The sequence below is a fragment of the Belonocnema kinseyi genome, chromosome 10 (assembly GCF_010883055.1).
Source record: "Belonocnema kinseyi isolate 2016_QV_RU_SX_M_011 chromosome 10, B_treatae_v1, whole genome shotgun sequence".
In the NCBI taxonomy this organism is placed as follows: Eukaryota; Metazoa; Arthropoda; class Insecta; order Hymenoptera; family Cynipidae; genus Belonocnema; species Belonocnema kinseyi.
In genome coordinates this window covers 69,640,684-69,652,672 of record NC_046666.1, presented here as the reverse complement: position 1 = coordinate 69,652,672, position 11,989 = coordinate 69,640,684, and the positions used below count along the sequence as shown (strand labels likewise).

The window sequence follows — 11,989 nt, the reverse complement described above, 5'->3', positions numbered from 1 at the left end:
AGGGAGCTCTTCTTAATATTTTGACACCAAAATCATGTCGATACACCTTACCGACTGCGAGTAAAGCCACCCACGCTTTAACTTGACAGACTGTATTTCATAAGTAGAACAGAGCTTAGAAAATTTAGAAAGAAGTTTATAGTATCTGCAACCTGCACGTTATTTTAAATTTGTGCATTATTTAGTATATCGCATCTATTTTATTATTTTACATCTTTTAAGAGCTTTACAAATACCCTTTTTGACGATAATTTTGGTTTCGTTTATAATCTCGTACACGATTTTTGGTTCCACTTACAATATTCACATCACTAGCATGCTCGTTAATATCGGCTTTTGAATGGCTGAATTATTCTTTTTACAAAGAAGAAGTTGATTGGATTTAGCAAGCACTTCAAATTTTGATCATAAAGGCTTATGCATTTTTTAACACTTGAAAGAATTTTAAGTTCACCGACAGAAATAACTATTACAAATTCATTTTTCTTAAAATTGGAAGTACTTGCAAAATTCAAAAAATTTCGCTTAAACTGAGGGGTTAACCACCACTGAATTCTGTTCAATTTACCTTGAAATCAAATTCATTTTCTTGAGTTGACTTTGTATTCAGTATATTTGACCTTGGCATCTGTTTAAGTCACTTAATTTGACCTAAATTCAGTATAATGCAGTTGAACTCGAATTTTTTGTTAATTTATTTGAATTGACCTTAAATTCGATGTATATCAAAACAGCAAGTGGCGAGTTCCTCATAATTAACTAAATTACACTTATCACTTTCTTAAACGTCTATCGATATTGGTACGCAAATTTTTCTCTGCCGATTTTTTTCTCTTTTACACAACACGTGCACCACGAAGAGGATCTCGATCTTGCGCAACGGCACGCTGAGTTTTAAAGTGATCTCACACGGCTTGACCTTGGTGAAAGGGTACGCCATGATTAGATCGACGATTACCATTAACACCATCACATCCCAACCTCTGTCCACAGACGACTCTGAGATCGAGTATTTCCCGATCTCTCCCACTTTGACGAGGATTCGAGTTCACAGGAAAAATCCTGTAGCCTCGTCGTTCAAGTCGTCGATGACTTTTGCACGGTACAAGAGGAAAGCACCTTCTATGGCGACCATTTCTTCGAAAAGGTCAACTACCGAAACCCATTCCATACCTGTGCGACAACAGAAAGGCTCATCTTCTATTTCGGGTAGACTTTCCTCTAGAGTGACATCTCCAGTCCGACCTCCCTCACCACCAAGAAGAGAATCCTCTAGAAATAATCGAGCACTCCAACTCTACTCGAATTGTTACAATTCACAACAACCTAAAACAAGACACGAACAGTGTTTTGTAGCTGATAAAGTTTCGAGTATTAGGTTCTTGAGAGAACGACTCAGTGGCAATTTGGAAAAACATAAAAGAGAGAGGGACGAAGCTCAGAAACTGAGAACTACTAGAGCTGCTTCTTCTAGTCCTGTTTGCTTGAGTAGATCCTCAAGAATTCTCTCACCAGATCCTGTAAAGCACAAATCAGAAGCTTGTCTCTCTAGGAGTCTTGATCGAATTCGTCCCCGAATTTCCTCCAATTCCAGTCCTGCAAGAAATACAAAGGAGCCACAAGAAAGGATATTTTTTCCTATGAAGACGTGTGATCTATCATGTAAAAGTCAAGGAAAAGCTACACCCATCTGCCAACATAACGGTACCAAACCCTTGGCAGCTTCTGCAAAGAAAGAACAATCCAAACTTCGAAGAACAAGGAAAGAACAAGAGGAGTCGTGCAAGAGACTCAGCAGATCTTCTGCTGATCTGTCGGTGCCCATTGATCTACAGAAGCCAGTTCCTAAACTGAGAGATAAAGAAGGACCCAGCAAAGTTCTTCCTCCTGGAACTATCTCCAAAACTTCGACAGCTCCTTACGCATCAAGTTCTAGTCTCAATAAACCGAAACCTCTTAAGGATAAGTTCTTAAAAGTCACAGTCTCGATATCCCCTAAAGCTAGGGAACTTTTGCAAAAATCTAAAGAGAGCAATAGCGTTACGAGTTTATCAAAAATATCCACAACTTCGTCGCCGGTTTGTGCTCGGAAGTTACACGAGGTTCCAAAGTCAAAAATAATTAACCCATTAGCTAGAGAATCTTCACCTTCTTTATCTTCTATTTCTAAAACTACTTCTAGTGATAGATCAAGAAGGAAAAAGTACCGAGATAAGCCTCAGACCATTGTGAGAACATCCCCAGCTAAACCTCTCACGATACAGATAAATCCAGAAGATAAAAAATCACCAAAGAAGACAATGAGGAAAGATAAATTGGAAAAAAGTTCAAAATCAAAGAGTTACAATAGTAAAAAAGGTGAGGTACAGAAATCTATGTCTATTAAAAGACAGGAACCAGATAGGAAACTTAGACAGAAGGTTAGCTCTGAAGATGAGATACCAGCTTTGACTATAGAGCAAATCAAGAAACATCAGGAAGCAACAAGGTCTAATACATTCTTTCAAAGTCTTTTTCTTCGAAACATTTCTCCAACGCCTTCTCAAACTAGCATTTTTAGAAAATCAGCAGTACTTGAAAGGGCGAAGATGTTTCAAGAACTAGGAACAGAGAGCTTCAAATCGGAACCATCTCTTAGGTCTCTGAACATCTATCTTACAAACAAGAGAGCAGTTTCTGATTCTAGATTCAAAAACTGGGATCGAGAAAGTCTTTCTTCGAGGTCTTCGAGTCCTCGTGGTGTTTCTTGTCCTGGTAGGTGTATTTTTCAAAAAGTAAGTAAATTTGATAGCTTACGAGGTGCTGAAGATTTTGGATCTTCTGCTTCTCTACGTGGTCGCAGTTCTGATTCGGTGAGGGAAACCAAAGAGAGAAGTCTAAGTGAACCACCTTTGAGGACCTTGCCGGAGCATAATTTATCACGTTCTTCATTACCATCACTTACGAGGTCTCCTTTATCTCGTCGAATACGAAATCTGAGACAAGATCAGAAAAATATGACAGATCAGATTGATTCTGGACCAAATTTAGAGGAGAGTATTGAAAAAACAAGGAAAGTCAGAGCCAGAAGTGTAGGTGATGTAGACAGTTCTCTTGATAAAAAAGCAGGATTGGGTTCCAATCTGTCTCTAGCAAGAAGCACCAGTTCTTTGAATACTGATGGAGAAGATTATCATCAGTATATCCTAGAGATTCTCCACTGCAAAAAGAAGTCAAACCGGTACAGAGATTTACACGATTTTTATGCAAGTTTAGAGAAGATGGGAGAATTGGAGAAGACAACTTCAACTGGTGATCTTCGTCCTAGAATGAAAAACAAGGAGATAATAGATTACGATCGTTGGAAGGAAGTTCGAACCAAGGAAAAAGCTCATCAGGAACTCAAAGTTCTTTATGGAAAATTGAAAACAGCACAAAAAGAGAAGGATTTTCTCTTCAGTACCAAGGACCTTGATAGATACAGATGGCGAGGGGATGCAGGACTTAGATGTAAGGAAAGATCAGTCGAAAATATTAAAGAACAATTTAGGAAACTTGCTAATGAAGAAAGTGAATTGGAAGCAACGAGGCAAAGAGAGATAGCGTCTAAGAAAGATGTTTATAAGCCTCTCTGGAGAGGTAGTTCCGTCGTTAATGTTGCAAATACTATGTCAAAAAAAGCGAGTGATAAAGCAGACCAGGAAAAGTTGAATGTGACATCGTCTCTTCAAAGGACTCTTGGGGGAAGTAAGAACTTTTGGAGCAGTTTATCCACTGATCAGGTGAATACACTCAAGAATCAATTGAAAGAAATATATGGAAGTGATAACCCTAAAGTTAAGTCTTTAAAAAAACAGAGTGATGCCTCACAAAGTGAGAATCATCTCCAGAAGCTCCCTCCTAAGCATGTTTCACAAGGACCATCAAAAGAAAAGTTAAGCCATGAAAAAGACTCATCGAAAAAGTATGAGATCATTGTTCCGAAGACTGGAGATAGTTCAAAGGAAGATAGCAAACTTCATGTTAGATGTCATTCGATGATTGTCGATAAAGAAGAAGTTGATAATCATTTGAAAAAAAGAAGTGACTCAATTAGTCGAGTCAGAAGTTTAGAAAGGTCTCAATCAGACCGGGTAGTTGTTCCTTCCTCATTGAGTGAGTTAGAGAAGAAAAAACTATCTCTCACTCTCAGCAAAGAGGTTTTGGATAAGGTGCAAAAAAAGTCGATAAGTCCACGGGAAACTAGAGGAGCAATTGCCGCTGCTATGGCATCTAAAGACATAACAAAAATCGATACAGAAAAAAAAACACCTCCACGAACGACTTCCTCACTAGAGAACACAAAAGAAAAAAGTGACTTTCTTCTAATCCTAACACCAAACAACGGAAGCCCTTCAACTATTCGACGAGTAGAAAACGTCCTTGAGGAATGGTCCAAAAAACCACCACAATTAGCAATGGCAATGCCAGAGTCCTTAGTGAAGTTTTCAACTTCTGGAAGTGAGTTTGATAGTGCAACAGAGAGTTCCGAAGCATCAGTAAGAACAGTTGTACAAAAGGACTCTGAAGAAGTACCTAAGAAGGTGGATTTTTTTGAAAATATTGAAAAAAAGGAAGTTCCAATAAGTAGCAACATTAAAAGATGCAAACTTTCTTTATCCCAAAGTTTTGCTGACTTGAAAGAACTCTTTGGTGAAGTTGAATCAGCGAAGTACGAGACACTACCTTTTTATGGAATTCGATCGCGGTCGATCTCTCCCAGGAGAGGAAGGGGGACTAGAGGAAGAAGTCCATCCGCTTCGCCGGACAATCTGAACACGCGACAATTCCGCACTTGTTTAAGAGACCGTGAATATGAAAGACCCCGCAGTGTCAGTCCCTATCGAGACGGGACTTTGACGAACTCATCCTGCAGTCTCGAGAGTCTTTGGCACAGAAGCACATCACCTGATCCGGAAAGGTATTGGCGAACGTATTTAAAATTGGTGAGAAACGGAACCGTTCGTAGACTTCGGAATAAGTTTGAAAGCCTTGAAGATCTTTCCCTAAGTCATTCCAAAATTATAGTGACTCCTAAGAGGTTTCAAAGTGATCCTGAACTCACGAGGAACTTGCTGAGGAAGGTGAGTGATGCTAGAAAAGCTTACATCAAACCTCAAGAGATTCCGGATGTAGCCTGGTTACGCAAAAAATATGAACCAGTGAGAGGAAGAGCCAGAAGATCAGGGAGTTCGCCACCGATTCCTAGAGTTCCACTCCGACTGGAGGACTTGTCGATGCCGCACATTAACGTCATTAGCAAAATGGCAGAGTTAAAGGATTCTTCGATTCTCGAATCCATTAATTCGATCGCGATGAAGGAGGAAACGAAAGAATTGGAGGCGAAACGTCCTGTTGGCAGGGTTCGTGAGAAGTTTGAAAAATCTGGAAAGGATGATAAAACATCGATTTTGGGAGAGATGTTTACCTCGACGCCGAATGTTCATGAGCTGAGAGATATTGCACCCTATTTGGCTGGGAGATGGGTTGCTCATAAGTATCCTAGTCGACGAGATAATGCACGTTCATTGTCTTCGCCACCTGACCTTGAAAATAATAAAGAAGGTGGGAAGGATGTTGCTTCTGATGCGAGTTCCATTACCCCTCCAAGAAGAAGAAAGAGGATGGAAAGACCAAGAGCCACTTCGTCATCTCCAGTGAGACCGAGGACGCCAGTTTCCATTTTAAAACAAAAAAGTGAAGATGCCTTTGCTAATCAAAATTTCGACCCTAGCAAACACAGGCCGAGGTACAGATATCAACCTCCACCTCCTCCACCTTCGCCAACTTTTCGACGAGAATCTCGACCTTGGTGGCCACCTTTACCAACTTACACTGCAAGACCGACGGTTACTTTTGAAGGTCCGGTCTTTTTGTAAACTAAAAACTTCGTTTTTTATTTTTATCATGATTCATAGTCAGGTTCTTTGAGGAAAAAGTGTAGTGAAGATTGGTTTATTAATTATTGAGATTTTAAGAGATTATTTTGTTTAAAAGAGATTCCAATTAAGATAAGCAGCGCCAATATCGATAGAACGTAGAAGGATTACGCCAAGGAAGGACGTTGGGTCCAAGTTAAGCTTCGTTTCCAGCGATTTGTGCTAGAACGGCTACTTATTATTTTCATTTTTTTCGCTCGTCCATAGAGTACTCGATCGCACCACCACCACCGCCCAAAGCCCAGCACTACAGAGGCGATTTTCAAGGTAATGCCATTTAGTTAACGATTAGATTTCGTTACTTATCTCATTGTCATTTGTATTTGTTGATTGTGATTTTTGTATTGATGAATTTGCTTCTCTTCAATGCTTTAATTAAAATAATTAAATGTTAATTTAACTTCTTTTTGGGTAAATTAAGGGACGCTTCATTGCAAATGAAAATATCAAATTACTGATTTTGATTATTGTTAGTTATTGGACAGACTTCGGGCTTCTTGATATTTAAAACTAAAAATTAAGTAAATATTACGATTTAGGACAAGTTTTTTAAAAAATAAAATTATACATTTTTAATGATTGTCTAAGAAAATAGTTTTCGTTCTTGGAATTCATACTTTAGGAACCGCTGAATGTTTTAAAAAAGTTTCAGAAAGTTGTATTTTATAACTGAGTAATAAATTTGTAATTTTTCGAACTTTGTGCAACATTGTTATGAAGTTCAAATTTATTTTTAAGTAAGAAGAACAATATTTTTATTTGGGTAATTTTGTCTTATTTTTCTCGAAAATTCAATATTTTTCTAAAGAAACTTTATATTAAGATTTTTTGCTCTCAAGATAAACATAAATGAGTAAAAATCTCTCTAAAACCAGAAAATAACTGCAAATATAAATTAAAATATAGAAAATTTTCACAATATTCTGTTTTTTGGTTTTTTGTTTAAACGCTCAAGTCAGAAATCTGTCGTATGGTGAGGTAGTTTTTCAGTATTCTTCTAAATCTTCTAAATATTTCTAAAGGGTGGAAAACTTGATATTGATGTAAAAAATACGACTGTAGTTTGTCCTTTGTTTTTATATTCTACAATCTTAAATTTTGCTATTCAGTAACCTTCTGGTGAAGTTGAAGTTTATGGGTCAAATTGAACGAAAAATTGGTTTGTTTATTAGTTTCTGGTTTTGCAATATATTTTTTTATTTCGATTAAATTATAAAGTCAAAATAGGGACGGCATAGCTTTTCCTTGAAGTTTAATGAATTTTCTGCAGATTGCACAGAATTTTCAGTAATTTCCTAATTTATGATACATCCTGTAAAATTGACGGAATCTTTTATTAACACTTACAGTTTGATGATGTCAGATTGAAAAAAAAGCTCTGTAACTGTTAAAGAAAATATCCGTACACTTATAAAATTACTAAAAGTTCTATAAACTCTGCAGCAAATTCGATCTTTTTTAAAGAAAGCTACGCCGTCTCTAATTCAACTGAAAATCCTTTAAATATAGCTTATCTTTATTGACATTGGCCTATTATTGGAATTTTGTTTTTAACACGATACTCATAAATCAAAAACTTCATTTGAGTTTTCCAAGCATCTAGAATTATTTCGAACGTGTAAAGATTCAAATATCGCATGTTGATATGTTGCATGCGTTGTTGCACCCAATGATATTTCATGCAACAAAATTGTAATATAAAGAGTTTTAAGTTCTTCTTTAAAAATAATTATTTCCATTTCTAGTTTTTTTTTAAATTTTCTTTGGCATATATAGAGAGCATATGTTAGAGAGAATTCTAAAATCTTTCATTGCGTGTTTTGCCTGATGTGTGTTTCATTTCTTACCTTGCATAATAACAGGGAATTGAAGAGGGAGATATATTTTTTATTTTTTTTATTTTTTATTTTTATTTGTGTACAGTAATGATATGCCTGCTCGTATTTGAACCGGAATCGACATCTGGCATGCTTCACTGCACGTAAATGTAAGATTCGTGATTAACGACGAAAAGGTCAAGCAGCTTCTTTCCATCGATTTAACTTTTATCAAATGATTGTAATGCATAAATCGATAAGTTTTGATTCATTGCTGAAAGATGAGTTATTATATGGGTGAGGTTCAACGATAAGTCTAAGGTCATTAAGGGCTTAGACCCTTTAATTAATCATGACTTTATTCTACGAAGGATATTTAATTCATACTAACCAATTAATTATTTCAAAGTATTAATTAAGTTACTGTTAGTTTCGTCAAAATTTAGTTCAAATAAAAAACTTTTAATTTAAATCTAACTGAAGTCCAAGTTTCCACTAAAAACTCTATTTTTGATACTTAGAAGTTACTTTTGCATCTTTTATATTTATAATTTATTAAAAGTATCATATTTTTTATTCTCCGAAATTTTGTTCATTATTTTAAAAGAAAAATCTTATAAGGGTGGCTACGGATATGAAATTGTGCTTTTGATTCTTTCAAATTAAGATACCGTCAAATCTTGAAAAAAGATATTTTTAATAATATTTTGTTTTAAACTATTTTCAATTTTTCTAATTTTGAATTTTGTATATATTTTTTAATGACTACCATAGAAAACGTTTTTTGTTTACGAAGTGTGTCTTCAATTCTTTAAATTTGAAAAAATGTATATAAACTTGTTAGTTTTTTAATTATAGAGGAGAGTACCCAAATGTGAGATACCAACTCTGTTTGGCGTGATTGTCGGAATTCTATGAACTGAATTTAAAAGTAATTAGGTCATTTTAAAGTAAATTTAGTTTATCATAAGAAGCTCAAATAAAAAATGTTATTGAAATTTTTTTTATGCCGAAAATACAAATAATGTAAAAAAGTGCTTTTTCCAAACTCGTCAAACTATTCTCATAATATGAGCTACCCCAGGAAATACCTAATAAAATACAATATAAAGTATTATTTTTAATGAAAAACTTCATTCTATGTTTCCGAAGTATAAATTTACTGCTATTTAGATATATTTACTTTTTGCAGTAGTCACAAACACTTTTGTAACCAATTTCCCCCGCGCAACCACAGTGTTATAAAAACCACAGGTATCTCATGTTATGATAACCACACCGTGCAACTATGCACTTACTATGCCTGACCTGTACAATGAAAAATTTCAACACTATCGATATTTTCCTACTTAGTTATTCAATCCCCATCACTCCAGACAAACTTTACTGCTAAATACATATTTAATTAGTAATAAATAGGGTTTAAAGAATTCCCTTCCAAGAACTCGACCACCATCGATTTCGCAAAAAGTTCGCCTATTATCTTTAGAAGCCCAATGAAAAATGTACTATACCACGAAATTACTCTTTCTTTAAGGGCTGCAAGTTAGTGATAGAACCAACAGAGTGGATCTCTTTGTTTAGCTGATACCCCGCTTTCTCATATTACGAGAATATCTCATATTCGAGTACTCTCCTCTACATATAAAAAGCAGAATTTCAAGCAAGATTTTTTTAGTTTGTCCATCTTTTAAGGAGGTTTGAGCGTGGATGGAAATTCTTATAAAAATAAAATTAATTAAATTTTAATATCAAGACTGAATGTTTCTAATTTCAGTTTCGCTTAAAATATAATATACTTTTAAAAGAGTATATTTTTCGTTTATTTACTTATAACCAAATACTCATGATTTTTTTTAAACCTGATTTACTGAACTTCTCCGAATTATTTTGGCAAGTGAAAAAACGCAATCTTTCTCCTATTCCTATTTTCCCCCTGTTTTCAGGAAACGTCCCATTTTTCTTATTTCCTAGCTGAAAATTCAAACTGAATTAATAAAACCCAATAAGAAAATCCAACTATTTTTCATTGAACGTTAATTCTTTTTCATTAAAAAGTCTACTATCATATATTTGGTTCAACATTCATCTTTGTTGAAAATTCTACAATTTGGTTAAAGAATTAACTATTTTGTTGAAAATTAGGTTTTTTTCGTTATCAATCATTTATTTTTTTTAACTGAAAATTTAACTATTCCACTTTTGTTTGAAAATTTATTTTTTTCGTTGAAAATTCGACCACTTCTTTGGAAGGTTAACTATTTCGACGAACATCCATTTTATTGGTTGAAGATTGATCAGTTTTCTTGAAAAATTGTTTTTTGTTGTAAAAAATCAATTTTTTGACATTCAACTTTTTAGATTGACATTTCAGCTCTTTTGTGAAAGTTTGGTCTTTTTGCTTTTGTTACGAATTCCTCTTTTTGTGTTGAAAATTTAATTATTTGGGTGGAAAATTGAACTCTGTGGTTGAAAATTAACTTTTTGGCTAAAGATTGATATTTTTGGGTTGAAACTTTAACTGTTTGTAGAGAATTTTGTTTTGAGGATTTAATTATTTTGTTGGAAATTCGTTTGTTTAGTGGAAATTTTAAATATTATATTTTTTGTTAAGAATTATTCTTTTTGGATTGGAAATTAAAGATTCATCATTTTGGTTGAAGATTGAATTATTTTGTTAAAAATTCAACTCTGTTTTTAAAAAGTAATTTTTTGTCGAAAATTTACGATTTTATTGAGCATTCGTCTTTTTATACAGAAAACTTGTCCTATTGGATTAAGAATTCAAGTTTCTTATAAAAAATTCGTCTTTTTACTTGAAAAATCAAATATTTAATTCAAAATGCAACTGTTTTTCGTCGAACTTTAATATTTTTGGTTTAAAAATTCGACCAATCCTATCATAAAAAAGAGGTTGCGATATAATCTCGAAGTCTGAAGCCACATTATCTCTTCACCTATTGGTTGGATTTAAACGCGCCGCCTATTCATTAGAATCGAGATCAGAATCGAAATCAGAATCGAGATCAGCGGAATCTATTATGCAGGCAATGCATGCGCACTGAAATGCGATCTAGAATCAGTTTCAGGTTAAGAACAGAGCTGCGTATTATGAAATCAAGGAAGGCATTTCCACCGAAGTGCGCTCTAGCCCTTATGTGCTCCGTATGGCGGCGGTAGATGCTAGGGATACAAGTCGAGTCTAGAGTTTGAATTGTACAATTTTGACTTGCATTTCATTCAAAGCTAGCTCTAAGGCATTAAGGCACATTCGAGGGATCTGTTTACATAATGGATGTAAAGATTCCTAGCGATCGTGCCGAATTCGAGTGAAGCTCATATATCTTTTTTTAAACATTTATTTAATCTTCAAACATTGTAATTATTTAAACAATTTTCATAAATGGATATTTTTTAAAGAATACATTAAACTTATTATGCTGCTTTGTAGATTTACAAGAAATATTAATTATTTAAACAATTTTAATTAAAAAATTAAGACTAAGGATGTCTATCCAATGATTCTTTTTTATGTTGCTTTGTAAATCTACAAGAGCTACAAACATTATTCAAACAATTTTAATTAAAAAACTAAAAGTGACCTTTTTTCTAAGAGCCAGTTTGTTTTGCGGAGTACAACTAAGAGTGTCTATCCGATGACTTTTCTATTTTGCTTTGTAAATTTACAAGAACTCTTATTTATTTAAAGAATTTCAATTTGAAAGTAAGTGTTTAATCTTTATTCTACGAGTTAATTTTTTTACAAAGTCAAGTATGAATGTCTGTACAATGACTCTTTTTTATGCTGCTTTTCAAATTTACCAGAACTATTAATTACTTAAACAATTTTAATTGAAAAATTAAAAGTTTGGCCTTTATCCTACAAGTCAATTTGTTTTCGAAATCCACTAAGAATGTCTATACGATTACTCTTTTCTATATTGCTTTGAAAATGTACATAAATTATTTATTACCTAAACAGTTTTCATAAAAAACTAAAAGCGACCTTTTTTCAAAGAGCCAGTTAGTTTGTGGAGTCAACTAAGAGTGTCTATCCGATTATTATTTTGTATATTACTTTTAAAATTTACAAGAGCTGTTAATTATTTAAACTATTTTTATTAAACAATTTAAAGTTTGGCTTTAATCCTATGAGTCAATTTGTTTTGGAAATCAACTAACAATCTATTCGATGACTCTTTTCTATGTTGTTTT

At 33.9% G+C, this 11,989-nt stretch overlaps 1 protein-coding gene across 1 annotated transcript in view; it reads left to right on the top strand.

Moving 5' to 3' along the window:
• Nucleotides 1-11,989, top strand: part of LOC117181607 — a 327,912-nt gene that overhangs the window by 274,858 nt on the left and 41,065 nt on the right. Inside the window, exons 20-22 of the mRNA XM_033374469.1 lie at nucleotides 994-2,092; nucleotides 2,195-5,880; nucleotides 6,165-6,224. Coding sequence (XP_033230360.1) covers nucleotides 994-2,092; nucleotides 2,195-5,880; nucleotides 6,165-6,224 — 4,845 coding nt within the window. The remainder of the gene's footprint in view (nucleotides 1-993; nucleotides 2,093-2,194; nucleotides 5,881-6,164; nucleotides 6,225-11,989) is intronic.